This window comes from Musca domestica, unplaced genomic scaffold (genome assembly GCF_030504385.1).
Source record: "Musca domestica strain aabys unplaced genomic scaffold, Musca_domestica.polishedcontigs.V.1.1 19, whole genome shotgun sequence".
In the NCBI taxonomy this organism is placed as follows: Eukaryota; Metazoa; Arthropoda; class Insecta; order Diptera; family Muscidae; genus Musca; species Musca domestica.
In genome coordinates this window covers 10,302,699-10,316,927 of record NW_026712245.1, presented here as the reverse complement: position 1 = coordinate 10,316,927, position 14,229 = coordinate 10,302,699, and the positions used below count along the sequence as shown (strand labels likewise).

Sequence of the window (14,229 nt, the reverse complement as noted above, 5' to 3'; positions counted from 1 at the left end):
CACTTCCATTTAAATACTATTCACATTCAATTGCAAAAAAAAAAGAAACCAAGACCTTACCCTCATCTTCATTTTCGTCATTATCTTTGGTCGTATCTATTGTCTCAATATCTTGATCCTGCAAATTACCCGTACGCCTCTTTCGGGCATACGTGTGTATGGGCACAATTAGACGGGGCCTGGGTATGGCAAAATCATTGTTGGCCGCTCTCTGAGAGTTGCGACTGGAATTTGAGTTGGTACTCATGTTTGAGGAGTGACCCGACGATGTCGACGAGTCACTGGCCTGTCGTGTGTGATGATGTGGATGTTTTGCCTCCAAATTCAAATCTTCAAACTGTTGTGACATTAATTCGGGAGTATTATAGTTGGTTAGATCAGCTTTAATATCCAAAGATACTTTGCGACTTCTGGGGGCAGGTTTGGGCGGTGGTGTGGGTTTCGCAAAACCATTGACGGCCGTGGGACTTGGCGATGTGTGATGATATTGATTGTGAAGTTCTCGTCCAAACATTGATGAAGAGCTGGAGGAGTTGGGGGGAAATCGTACCGATTTTGAACGATTTACAGCGGCCATGGAACGGGACTTGGTCAATGGTATGGACGGTGATGGTGCAGCTGAGGAATGCCGAATGGCAGCAAATGGCTTAAAGTTATTATCACAGTTATTGCTGCTACCATTGGTCAAATTCTCATTGGCAGCATTCAGGTCTAGAGAGGATAATAGCTTTTCCCTTAGGGGCTGTGGCTGTTTGGATATCACAGTTGGAATGTCTTCAGTGGTTTGACCTTCACTTGTCGTGGTGGCAGTGTTGTTGGGTGTCGTTTCTCTGAACCATGAATTATTCGAGTCCATTTTTGTTGGTCGCGAATTGTAGACCATAGTTTGAGATCTCTTTAGGGAGGGAGGTTTAACTGATATCTGTTGGCGTGGCCTGGCCGGACGTTTCATTGTGCCTGCATTTGAGGCATTTGTGTTGGAGTTGGATTCTCCTCCGTCTTCGTCGTCTTCATCGGGATCTATCCAGTCATCCCAGGTGGAGCTTAACTTACTTGGTTTGGGTCTGAGGGCCACTGTTTTGTAGGCATTTAAATTCTTAATTGTTTTGACAATATTTTTATCGGCAGTCTCGCGTTCGAGGCTGCGAATTTGATCCAAGGTCATTTGATATTTGTTGAGGCTGGAGACACCCTCCTTAAGGAAACTACCACCTCCACTAACGCCATTGTTGCGCAGAGCCAAAGTGGCAGCCTTTGGAGTCGAATTGGACGGAGTGGATGGGGCGTTTATTGACTTCGTTGTGGGCACGGATCTGGTGCTGCCTCGATGCTGGTTAAAACTCTGTTGGGCCTGATACCAATTGGCCTCGTACAGCTCCACCATGGCATTACTGCGATCCAGTGATAGACTGGCATCGACTGCCTTACCCGGATAGCGTTCGATTTTCATTTTCTGTTAGCTGTTCGGTAAGTTTTTTATTTTTGTTGTTGTTGTTTTTTTTTCATTCACACAACACATTCAAGTCTTTGTGATCATCATCATCATCACCATCGGACTAAAAATAATGGCAGGAGCATTAAAACCGATCGTTTGCGAAACACTTTTTATTCATCATTAGCACGTTTTGTTATTAATTTTGAAACAGTTTTGTTTACGATTTCATTGTTGGCCGGGTTAAGTACTAAACGGCGGCGGATGGTGCCGGTGTTGGCCCCCACATCAATGGCTGGGATTTCTTCATTTCACAAAACAGAAGACACATTTGGAAGTTTTGTTTTCAGCTGCCTAAAATGGGTTTGTTTTGTTGTTATTGTTGTCGGCAGACGGATGGACGGATTCCAAGTAGTAATTATTCACTTATTCATTCGCCACTTCTGCTTCTTCTAAAGAGCGACTGCTAAACAATTCAATTCAATTCCATTTGATTTGAAAAATTGCGGCGAAAACCTTAAAAAACAAAAATTGTGTTTTGTTGGTTGGTTCGTTCGTCGTTCCGACAATGTTTGCGTAATCGACGAGAAGAAAACAATTCGTACATTGCATACCAAAATACTGATTATTTTTTTGTTATTCTCCAAACGATGCCGCTGCTTGTGTTGTTGTTGTTAATAGTTGTGGTTGCTGTTGTTGGCTGTTTTATAGCAATTATTATTACAACATTTAATGGCGAATACAACGCATCATCAATTTTGAATACAATTAAAACCCGAACGCAACAACAGCAACAATGGCCTAATAAAACACATTCAAGTTGGGTGTGCAGCGGCGTAGTGGCGCTGCCATTTTTGATTTTGCATTGCCTGAAGAAATTCTCAATGATTTTGTGCGCGAAAGTGATGACATACTGCTGCGAGTAGTGACGTTTGATTTGTGTGCGGTGGCGGCGGTGGGAAAGTTTTCGCTTTTTTTGCATTAGACAATGGTTCGAATGGAGGGAGGAAAGAGGTGAGGGTAACGGGTGGTAGTTACCATTAACGGAAATTTTAAATTCACCCAATATAGTGGCGGGCAAATAAATCACTTTGAGACGTTTATATTTAAAGAGTATTAACGCGTACGCTGTTACTTTTTTTTATCTGTTACGTTATCACGGTGGCGTGCTTGTTCGTGAAAAAAAAAACGTTTGATAAGAAATGGCAACCTGTGATATGAAATCAAATCTTTGAGTGAAGAAAAAAAAATAATTGACATGTTTGAAAAATCTCAGTGTTTTACTCGTAATTAAACAGATAGTGCTTGTTTTGATGGCAGGGAAACTATAATAAGAGATGTTTGAGGGGGTAAAAATAGCAGGCATGTGAAGAATTTGGTTATTTATAAGAATACTTTCATAGATCAAGTTCAAGTTGAATTTAAGTAGATAAAATGTCACTATATAGATTGCGAATAAAAATCAACAGACCAGACTGAATTCACTGTGAAATGTAAAAAATTAAACAGCAACAATTATGTGGATATTCAAAATTTTGACATAATGACACCGATATTCATAAAAGAAGAATTGGATATCGTAGTAAAATTTTTACATTCTTGGAGTGCTGGAACAGAATAAAAACAAACCGATTTATACACGAAAAGCCATTTCATATAAATTAAATTATTTGAATCGTAGAGAAAAATTTTAATTGAAAAAAAATTTATTGAAGAGCCTTGAGAACAATCTGTATAAAACCAATCAGCAATACAATAAGTTAGAAAATATCAGTCGGTTTTGCATGTATACCCTCAGCCAATGTTCCATTATTTAAATATATTTTGACTTCTGTTATGATTATTCAAATTGTTGACCCTCTATGGAGTAGGTTCCGAAGGAATGGGCCAATATTGTCCATTTCGTATGGGTCCTAAATAAATATGATATAAATGTTACGATGTGCCAGGGTTGGACTACATCGACTACTTCCTTTACTTTATATCAGATATGTGACATTTTTTGGAAAATGTTGAAATATGCGTGATGTACCAGATATATCGACCGAAGTATTCCATTGTTACATTTCATCTAATGCAAATAAAAATATTGGTATTGGCAAAATAGTGTTTTGTTTTTCAGAAATGGTCCGATCTCAACCTTCTTTATAACAGATCTTGTGCTGATAGAAAAAATGATTTGTGCCAAGTCTGCATGGAATCGGATGTTAATTTCCCTCTTTATGAACTTTACGGATATTCAAAATTTTGACCCTAAGTGGGTACCAGAAGGAGTGGACCGATATTGCTCAAGTTTACTGCAGATATTTTGTTAGTAGAAATAATGGGATGTGGGAAATATGAAGAGAACCGGATGCCTATTTTGGCTTTTATAACAGTTTTGGTTATTCAAAACTTTGACTCTCAGAAGGAGACGACCGATATATCCCATCTTCACACTGGACTTAGGTTATTAACCCAATTATTAAAATTTTGATGTGTACAATTGGAAGACAATCAGACACTTACATCACATTTTATAAGAGTTATAATTATTGAAAATGTTGACCTTTGTGGGTACTTAATGGAGTAGGCCGATATTGTGAATTTTCTCACCTGAACTAGTTGTTGCAAGTTGAAGAAAAATCGGATTATCCTTTATCTTTCTGTGCAGTAAAATATTTTGTATTTGGAGAATTTCAACCTTTTATGGGGGAGGTACCAGAAGAAGTGGACCGATATTGCCCATATCTGAACTCGATCTAAGTTTGACAAATATATTACGAGTCAAGTGTGGACCAAATCGGATACTCCCTTAGAGAGTTATCGTGCGCACCAGCCAGACGGACGGACATCGCTAGATCGACTCCAAATGTCCTGAAATGGATTTTATTTCGATGAAGCACGTTTTGGCCGTATCAAATGATATATACCCTCTCCAGCCATATGACTGAGGGTATAAAAACAAATTAGTAATAATAGAGTAAACTCTTACTCTATTCGGAAACTTTTCACTCCTACTCTTATTTTTCAAACAGTGATACTCGCGAGCGCTTCCACATAAAACAAAATAGAAAAGAGAAAACTTCCTCTAAAACTCGTGCTCTTGTGTACTCCAATTAAAAAGTTCTCGGGAGTGAAATCGAAAGCAACGGACTTCTAATAATGAGTTATCGGAAGGTACTCGAAAAACATTTTCAATGGAGGTGTAACTTGGCTTTTAATAGATATAAAACAACCTTTTACAAATGTTTTATTCGAGATTTTGAATAGCCCTTTACCACATTTTCCAAAGTAATAGGCTGAAAATAGACTTTTTTGCTTCGGTAAAAAAAATTGACAATTTAGTTTAGTTTTCGTAAAATGGTTCCTCTCGATTTCAAGTAGTCAAAAGATATGTATCTTTCATGCAGAAAATTGACACATTGATTTTGGATATTTTGAAAAGTTTTCCAACCAAGTTGATGAATAAAAACACTTCCTAAAAATTTTCAATATAGACCTACATTTAAACATAAAGCACATTTTCCAGCCAGAGTGTCTGAAATGTCAATTTGGAGATATTAATATTTTGAAAAAAAATTAAAATTTCCTCCCTTGCCTCCCTTCAAGCTTTCTCTGTAAAATTTCATTTCAGTTTGAGATTTTGAGAGTGAATTTTACCTTGCCCTAAAAAGTCTTTGAGAAGATCTCAAATTACTTTCTTCCACTTGGTGTCTACAAATATGCTCCCCTTGGCAATGACGCGCTGTGATTCGATGTTAGTGCCAAAAACTTAAAACTGAACTAAACAAAAATTAGGTCAAAATATTTTAATTTATTATGTAATACTGTTTAAGGTCAAATTAAAAATTCAGTAGATCACAACTTACAATGCAAACAAAAAGAGAGGAAAAATATTCAGAAGTAGAAACTCGAGGGTATCATCCTTTAATCCCATTGGTATTATAACATTTCTTAACAAATACCTAATAACTAAATAAGTGGCATTTCTTATAATTTTTAGTGGAGTCCAGGGAATCATATTTTATCTCCCAAATTTAATTTATATTTCTTTACTTTATTCCATAAATATTTCAAAATTAAAAATATAATCTCAGAAACGCCAACAATAGCTTTGTAATGATGTGGCCAAATTTGAATGTCTCCTAAACAAAAAATTGTTTCTTAAAATTGTCTTATTGTTGTAGCAACTAATACCTTTCTAAATCAAATAAATGATTTTTATTCGATTTGTCTGTCTAATATCAAAGAAACGAGTTTATATTTATATGCATTTGCCAAAAAAAAATATTTTTTGCAAAAATTGCCGAGAGACAATTAGTCATAGCCAGATTGACCGGTCTTTTTTTGGAACAAAGATTAAGTTGTCTTTGATCATTTATTATTTCTGTGTTTCTCAATTCTAATCTTAGGTTTCGATATTAAAAAAAATAATTAATGGTAATTGCTTGAATTAGTGGTTGCATTGTAAGGTGTTGAAAAAGAACAATTTTCAAGCAATGTTTCGCCCATGGTGGTGGTGCTGAATATTGTTCTGATTTGATTTGTCATAGAATTTCAGCAACAAAAACTTGATTTGAATACAATTTTAGCAGAAATAAGTGACAAAAGCAAAAGTAAATTTTGTGTTTGGTAAATTATGACTAACAACGTTGCTTGAATAATTCATCACAACAAATATAAGAAAAACCAAAAAAAATGGAGTCAAAAAATAATAATGAATTTGTATCGAACCTAAACCCAAATCAATAAACACAAGTAAAGCAGACAATAAGTTGGCCATGCCGAACTGTTAACGCCCTACACTGCGAGGCAAAAAGAAAACATTTGAAAATATGTTAAATTTAAGAACGTAAATGCCATGAAAACATTTTACCTAAAAATGCTAAGTGGGAGATATTTCATTCGGAATGAGTTAAAGCCAAAAATCGAGCCGTTTCTTTATATAGGTGCTCTAACGAAAATTGGGACTACACTTATAGTATTCTGCGAGGATCTATCCTCCTAAACATAAAAATATCAAGTTTGAGGTATTACCGTAAAAGCGGTTGAAACTTTCAAAGTCCCTTACGTTGGACGATACAATACGACTAAATACTTAAATGTAGTCGAATCCTACGGAAAAAATGGCTACGACCTTAAAAATACATATAATCGACCTGTACCGGCAATTTATCGAAATGTTGTTCGAAAAATTGTTCAAATTGCAAATTATAGCCCAACCCTTGTAAACGCGCGGTAACGTGATTTGAGGGCTATATCAAGAATTACATTGAATTCCTTTTTGTTCATAAGGTGTTAGCATACCCGCGGAAAAATACCTAAAATCGGGCAGTACTATTATATACCAAAAGCTGACCTCCGAAAAAGTCGCTCGAATTGTTACAAAGAGTGAAACTCACTTGATTCGGAGCAGAAAAAATCGAGCAAACTCAATTTTTCAATGTCGCTCGAATATGAGTGAGCATATTTCCCTCATTTTTGGGTGGGAGAGTAATTCGTTCAATCGAGCAGATTCGACTCTTGTCGAGCACTACACAAATCAAAAACATTTGTTTCACTTATTTACACTCTTAGAGAAAATTCTCGCTAATTATGGCAATTCCGCTCCCATTCCAACTTTTCAAACAATATCACATATTAAAAAAATCGTTGATGTACTCAATTTGAACCCATAAACAAAAATTAAGCCAAACCCTTCGAAATACCTTAAATCGGAGAATATACGGAACTATGGACAGATTTATATGTTTATACCCTCCACCATAGTATATATTCCCACAAAATATATATATTCTTGATCAGCATAAAATTCTATGTCGAATTAGCGATATCCGTCCGTCTGTCCGTCTGTGGAAATCACTCTAGCTTCGGAACGAAATGAAGTAGGTTGGTAAAATTTTACTCAAATATTATGTCTGCAGGACTTTTGGTATTGAAGTGGGCCACGTAGGTCCACGTTTTGGTATAGCCCCCATACAATCGCATCTCCCTATTTTCGGTATTTTTTTTTTTTTTTCAAATTTGGTATTTAAAGTTCGTAATGGATACTACATATTATGACATTATGACTATGACAGAAAATTGTCCGCTGCAGGTCCATGCCTTCGTAGAGGCCCCTTATAACGGCACCTCCCGATTTTCGGTATTTTGATGATTTTTTCGACATTATTCACCGGAATTGTTTCAAATTTGGATACTACAGCCTAAGACAGAAAATTGTGTGCGCAGGTCCACGTCTTTCTATAGCACCCCTTCCGATATTCGGTATTTTGATTATACTAGCGACATTATTCAGCAGATCTGTATTATTTCGTATTTAAAGTTCGGAATCGTTACTACAGCCTATGACAAAATTACTTATGCAGCACCATGTCTTTGTATAGCTTGCATATAAAGGCATTCATTTGAGCGGTATTTTTCGGCTGTTTTTTTTTTTTTTTTTTTTTGAAAATTTTCAAGTTCCTACCGAATGGTGGAGGGTATAGATTTTTTACTTGTTTCATATGGAGTTGGCATGCTCATTAAAAATCCGAAATACCATTATATGATAGCTGTACCCAAAATCACCGACTGTTATTTTTAATTTTTTTGTATATAGGTTACCAACCTCATCTGTTTGGAAAATTTACCAAAAGCTCCAATTAACCTCAGATCGGGAATACAATCCTGGACCGATATTGTCTACCTTTAAACTTGATCTGCCGGAAGTTAACGAAGTTAGTTAGTTTCATATTTCGATTGGATGTCAGTATAATTACTATGTATGGACGGAAAAGGGTACAATTACTTAGGATTGGCTGACCAAAATATATATATTTCCAGGTCTAAGATGATTATTTAAATAAACTATATATATCCTCCATAATATGGTAGAGGGAAAATTCTAATGGGTTATAAGTTTAGAAGGCTTCAAAGGCTATAGTCAAATTATTTAGATTTTTTTTAATCCTCACACATTTTTTCAAAAATTTGCTTTGATAGCTTCCCTTTTTTTCTTTGGAAAATTTTGAATTTCTTGCAAAAATTATAAGCTTTTCTCTAATTTTTACTACAGAATTTTCTACTTATCTCTCCTCACAATTCCAGTTCCCAGAATATTCCCCTTCTTAGAAAACTGTCACTGGTTTCATTACAAAAAATAATTATGTGTAATTGTCAGGTCTTTTAGTTTCGTGACCATAGTCATAAAAAGCTATATTATTACTATTTTATAACCCTCCACATCTTGTCATTCATTGCTGTAAGCTGTGAAAGAGATACAAATCAAAGTTCACAAATGAAGTAGCTAACTTCAAACCAATGAATTGAAGAGGGGGAAGAAAGAGTCCAAACAGAACAAAATAGAGTAGATCTAGACAAGGTCGACCGGTACATATAACAATCATATGGAATAGCCAATTCAACGGCAAGAGAGAATATCAATTTGCAAAGCAATAAAACGAACTATAACAGCAGGCAAATGCTTCAACTCCCTCTCCGCTATCCCTCCTTCCCCCACTCCTTGCTCTTTTATGTCATATAACAAATTTTGCAAAGACAATACTTCTGCTCGACTGGCAACAGCAACAGATTGTTAAGTACCTACACATGAAGTAACACAAGTCATTCATACCTCAGCCCCTCAGCCCCTCAGCCCCTCCGCTCCTCCTCCCCTCTGCCTCTTCTCCACGAGCATTTGGAAAGGTGGTCGGTTAATTTAATTCACATTTAAAGGGAAAATGTGCAAACAAAACCTGTTCCAGTGGACAACAGCCGAGTCTTGATGTGGCTGGCTGGTGCCTAGCTAAAAAGCTGCTCCACCCAGTGGCGTTGGTGTATGCCAACTAACAACAAACACAACAACATAAGAAGAAAATATCAATTGTAATCTTTCTGGACACTAGTGTCTTGGTAGCTGCTGCTGCTGCTGTTGTTGTTGGTTTTGTTGCCAACGTATGGTAATAACATGTTACAGCTGTTAACGGTTCTTGAGTTTCAGATATTTACCTGAAGTTATCGGCTTTTCTTTCTAGTACCCCATTTGCTGTATTGGAGCATAACACGATGTGAAAATCGGTATAAGGAGTTGGAGGCAGATTTGTGAGAAATTATTACAATTTTAGCATAAATTGTTGGTTATTAAGCCATCAGTTGGCATTATTTGTTATTTCTACTGACAATTTGCATCTGTCTCAAACAGTTGTAAGATTTTTTTTATAAATTTATTTGTAGAGTGCAAAATGGGAAACCTGATTCGAACTAACAGTGAACGCCGGTGTTCATCTAATTACAATGCACAATACAATAAGACAATTAAATGAAAGGTTAAGAGTAGGAGACTTTACTTTTGTTGAAATGACTTTTAGTATGGAAATGTCCAAATGGCTTTTGATCAATTTTTTGGGTGATAAAAAAAAAAAATAATAATAATAATAATAAAAAAAGAGAAGTAAACTTCGAAAACGATGTCTAGCTGATTGGACCAAATCGATAAAGGCAAAAATCCAAAAGTCAAATTTTGGTCCACGTTCGAAATGGGCCAATGCCCAACATTAGACTTAGTCGAACGTAATGGTTTTGTTAAGGTTTATAAGTTAATTCTAAAGGGTCATTCAGTCAGTAAAGAATATGATATGCAATTTGTTTCAAACCCTTCCTGATTTGTGGAAAACAAAAATTGGCTTTGGATATCAAAATCCTCAACATTTAACGTACTGTTGTTGGTCGACTAATTTACTTCATCATTAAAAAATTTCCTGACTAAAACAAAAGACACATTAGTGCCATTTTGTTCAGCAATTTTTATTCTTTTGGATGCTACCTCTAGACGGACGGATATGACTTTACCTCATAGAAAAATAAAAAGTTTAATTTCAACTATTTCCCATTCGTCTACTCGTTTTGGATGTTTTCAAATACTGCTGCTGATGGCATGTTTAATAATTTTATTTTATTCATATAAAAAGCATTTTTTAACGATGGCATAAATTAATAGCTTGTTTGTCTCCGACTCTCGCATCGCCCAAGTATATAATTACCATAAAATCCAGTTTACGGCTGGGGTTTGAAATTTCACTCTTTATCACTGGCATCGCTGACATTCCGACTACCTACTTTTTTTTTGACGATCAACGGGCGTCTTCTTTTGTTTCAAAAGAACGAAGTTGAATTTTGCTTTGTTAATAATCTTTTGTTCTTGACATGCATTTTTGTGTTTTTTGATATTATCTTTGTGTTTCTAATCCGTTTTCCAAATTCGAAATAAAATATAAATAAATCATAAGTGAAAATTATAATGGCAAAGAAATTTATTCTATGAAGCTTTTTAAGGTATACAGAAGTGAATTTGCTGCTATTCGTTGAGAGATCGGAATTTGAGGGTATGTATACAGGGTGAGATGAAAAAACTGCAACCAACTTCAGACTGCTGTCAGTTCTAAGCCACTCGTTCGACAGCTGTTACAATTATACCAGTGACAGCTAATTATATTGTTTACAAACGTACAAAAGCATTTTGGTGAGATTTTTTCAGAAAAAAAGTTATTTGTGATGGAATTCAAGCGTGATAGTGTGATTTCTTTATATTCGGCTGGAAAACCACAAGTGGCTATCGTTAGAGCACTCCAGCATTTAAATGTGAATAAATCTTTTGTGTCTCGTACCATCGCTCGCAGTGTCAGAAAAATGGCTTGTAAGCTGAACTTATCGCAATATTCCATTTGGCAAATATTGAAAAATGAGCTCAGGGAAAGCCATTGAAATTCCAAAAAGTGCAAGAAAGAAAATAGACTCAAAAGACCTAAAGAGTTGCTTCGCTTGGCCGAAAGTGGTGGACTGCCCAATTTGGTTTTCTCTGATGAGGAAACATTCGTTGTCCTGCAGTTTGTAAACGAAGAAAATAATCGTGTTTACTTGCCCCCAAAGAGGTCAGCTGAAATGTGCACCTTCGGTTGGCTACCAGAACTCAAGCGCCGGCCATGGCGATGGTGTGGGCCGCCCTAACAGCCGATGGTCGCTCTCGTATTAATTGACCGTGGCATCAGAATAAATGCCGAATATTATCGCGAAAATATTCTGGAGGGTGCATTAAAGCCTTGGGCACGCAAACATTTTGGCCGCAGACCTTGGACATTCCAACAGGACTCAGCACGCGCCACCCAAGAATGGTTACAAAATGTCGCTTCATTTCCAGCGCACAAAGGCCACCAACATCTCCGGATACCAATCCGTTGGACTATTGTGTCTGGAGTATTTTGGAAAGCAAGGTTGGCACTAAAAAATACCAAAGTGTCGATCACCTCAAGCAAGCGCTTTGTCGGGAATGGGCCAAAATACCGTAGAGCAACATTCGGGCAGCGTGTGACGGTTTAATTGGCCGTTTTGAAGGCCATAATTCGTGCCAAAGGTGACCAATTCGAACAAATCTAAACTTATTCTAAATCAAATTTTAGAATATCTCCGAAATTTTTTGCTTTCATTCAATAAAATTTAAAGAAAATAATGTAAATGTTAAATGGCATTTGACTTTAGTGCAGTTTTTTTATGTCACCCTGTATTTGTGGGTAGAAAATATTTTCACAAAAAATATTCCAATTCCATCTCTATTTGCGAAACCCATCCCACCCCCCTAATAACGACAAACACACATTATGGATATTTCGAAAGGGGTAGCCTCAATTTCCACCGAATTGAGTGTTTTAGAGGTTTTGACTTAAGAGACAGCCCAAGACTTTAGGTCTTTCAATTTCACAATCATTTTGACTTTTACATGCTAAAGGGTATACAAAATTTCCCAAAGTATCATTTTTAACCACTGTGCAATCTCCATACACATGTCATTAAATTTATTTTCAATGCCTCGTTTAAGAAACCTGAGGGCCAAATCAATTCGACGCCGCTAATATTCTTTTGTTTCATACATTTAAAATGCTATGGAAATCTACACTTGCTCTTTTATGGCTTTGGAAGCCTCCAACAAAAAACAATGATGGCAATTACTTATTGGTGTTCTACTTCTACTTCTTCTTCTGTTTCTTCAGTTAACTGTACGCCCCATCATCATCGCGTCGTCTTCAATTGTAATGGTTTTCACTTTCAATTATTTTGTTCAAAACACCAAACAGCACTGATGATATTTAAATTTTAAAAACAATTGACGTATAACCTTAAAACAAAAAGAAAAATAATTGTGGTGGCCTGTTTTCGTGGGGGATTTCGGTTTAGACCAGAATTACTCAGAAATGATTTTGTCATCGTTGCCCTTATCATGCCACGGATGATGATGATCATCATCGTCATTATCGCAACCATCAGCGTCATCGGATGCCCTTCAAAAAAAATTGTTTGTAAAAAACAAATGTAGTTCAGTACGCGATACGCATTCTGAAGTTTATGGTACCCACTAACTGACTCTGGCGCTATATTATCGTCCGTCCGTCCGTCGTTTTATCGCCTGTCCATCAGACACGTAAACTTTAAAATTGGCTTAATTAAGGAGTTTCTTCACACTGCGAATGACTTTAATGGCCCCAAAGACCTTCGCTGCTAATGTTTGGATTTATTTTTTATTAACACTCTGCAGGTAGATATATGTACATATGTGCAAGTATGTGCTAGAAGAAGAAGACTGGCTCTACGACGCTAAAGAAGATGATGACTCTATGTTGTAAAAACAAAACAAAAAAAAAAAAAACACAACGAAAATGTCTTTATTTAACCTTTTAAATGTTAGCAGATATTTGCTAACTTCAATTTGGAATCAATGGGTTTTGAAAATATCAAAGTTTAAAACAAGAAACACCAAGCCAGCCAATTGGCAAAACTTGTACGAAAAACTAGCTGCACGTGTTCTCATTGATGTGAGATCTTTGTTTGCATTCTCTTCTTCTCTCATTTTTGGGGGGCTCCCACTCACATTGAGCGTGGCTTAATCCTCTCAACTCACGATATTGTTTTGTTTGTATTGACTATCGATGAGGCGAATTAATGTCAGTGTGGCCAATAGATTGCATAATGAAAATCGCCTAATTAGAACAGAAAAGGCACGCAACAATGAAATAGAAGAAGTTTAAGTAAAAACTATGTCCAAAAATGCAAAATATTTACAGAATTAGTCAAAAAAATAGGATAGAATGGTAAAATCTGTCAAGAATGTGAATAAATTGTTTGAATTAGTATATTATGTCTGCAGGAGTTTTTGGGCCATGTGGGTCCACGTTTTGTTATAGACCCCATATAACGGTACCTCCTGATATTCGGTATTTTGATTATTTTAGCGACATTATTCATCGGAATTGTTTCAAATTTTAACAGAATTTTTAACGGATTTTATTTTTTTGAAAATTTTAAAATTGTTTTTGGCCCGACCGAACTTACAGCTTTTTTACTTGTTTACAAATAAAATGAACATCAGAATAACAAAAACGATTCTCTAGATAATGCACGACATCTGTTCATTCCATTTCAGTTTTCCGCATTTTATTAATAAACAAATATTGTGATAGTTACATTTGTTTATTATTCAAATTCAAAAAATATCAACTGAAAAAGATATTTTTGCTGAATTTAGAAAAATACGTTTGCGAATTATTAAGTCAACAACAATCTCTAAAATACAATTCCATTTGTTTTGCTTAAGATAATAATTTCAAAGTGGTTATCAACTACTTGAACGGTTCGTGCCGAACATCTTAAAATAAAACAAGTAAGCAAAGGCTACAGTCGAGCGGGGCCGACCGTTGAATACCCTACAACACTATAATAAACGATACAGTTTATATAGGCGAGATACTCGAAAAAATTCCACAAGATATTGTGACAAATTATAAAAGAAA

General features: G+C 35.9%; 1 protein-coding gene and 1 long non-coding RNA gene across 7 annotated transcripts in view; both read right to left on the bottom strand.

Annotated features, from left to right (window-relative positions):
* Positions 1-14,229, bottom strand: part of LOC101900584 (cGMP-dependent protein kinase, isozyme 2 forms cD4/T1/T3A/T3B) — a 163,053-nt gene that overhangs the window by 16,926 nt on the left and 131,898 nt on the right. Inside the window, exon 2 of one of the 6 annotated variants that reach the window (XM_059121276.1) lies at positions 61-1,948. The exons of the other annotated variants lie outside the window; for them this stretch is intronic. Within the exon in view, the coding sequence (XP_058977259.1) occupies positions 61-1,450 (1,390 nt within the window). The 5' untranslated portion in view covers positions 1,451-1,948. The remainder of the gene's footprint in view (positions 1-60; positions 1,949-14,229) is intronic. 6 annotated transcript variants of the gene reach the window in all.
* On the bottom strand, positions 12,197-12,977 carry LOC109614384 (uncharacterized). The gene is made up of 2 exons (XR_002195532.2): positions 12,799-12,977; positions 12,197-12,723 (listed from the first exon to the last, which is right to left on the bottom strand). It is a non-coding gene; the product is annotated as an uncharacterized LOC109614384 (long non-coding RNA).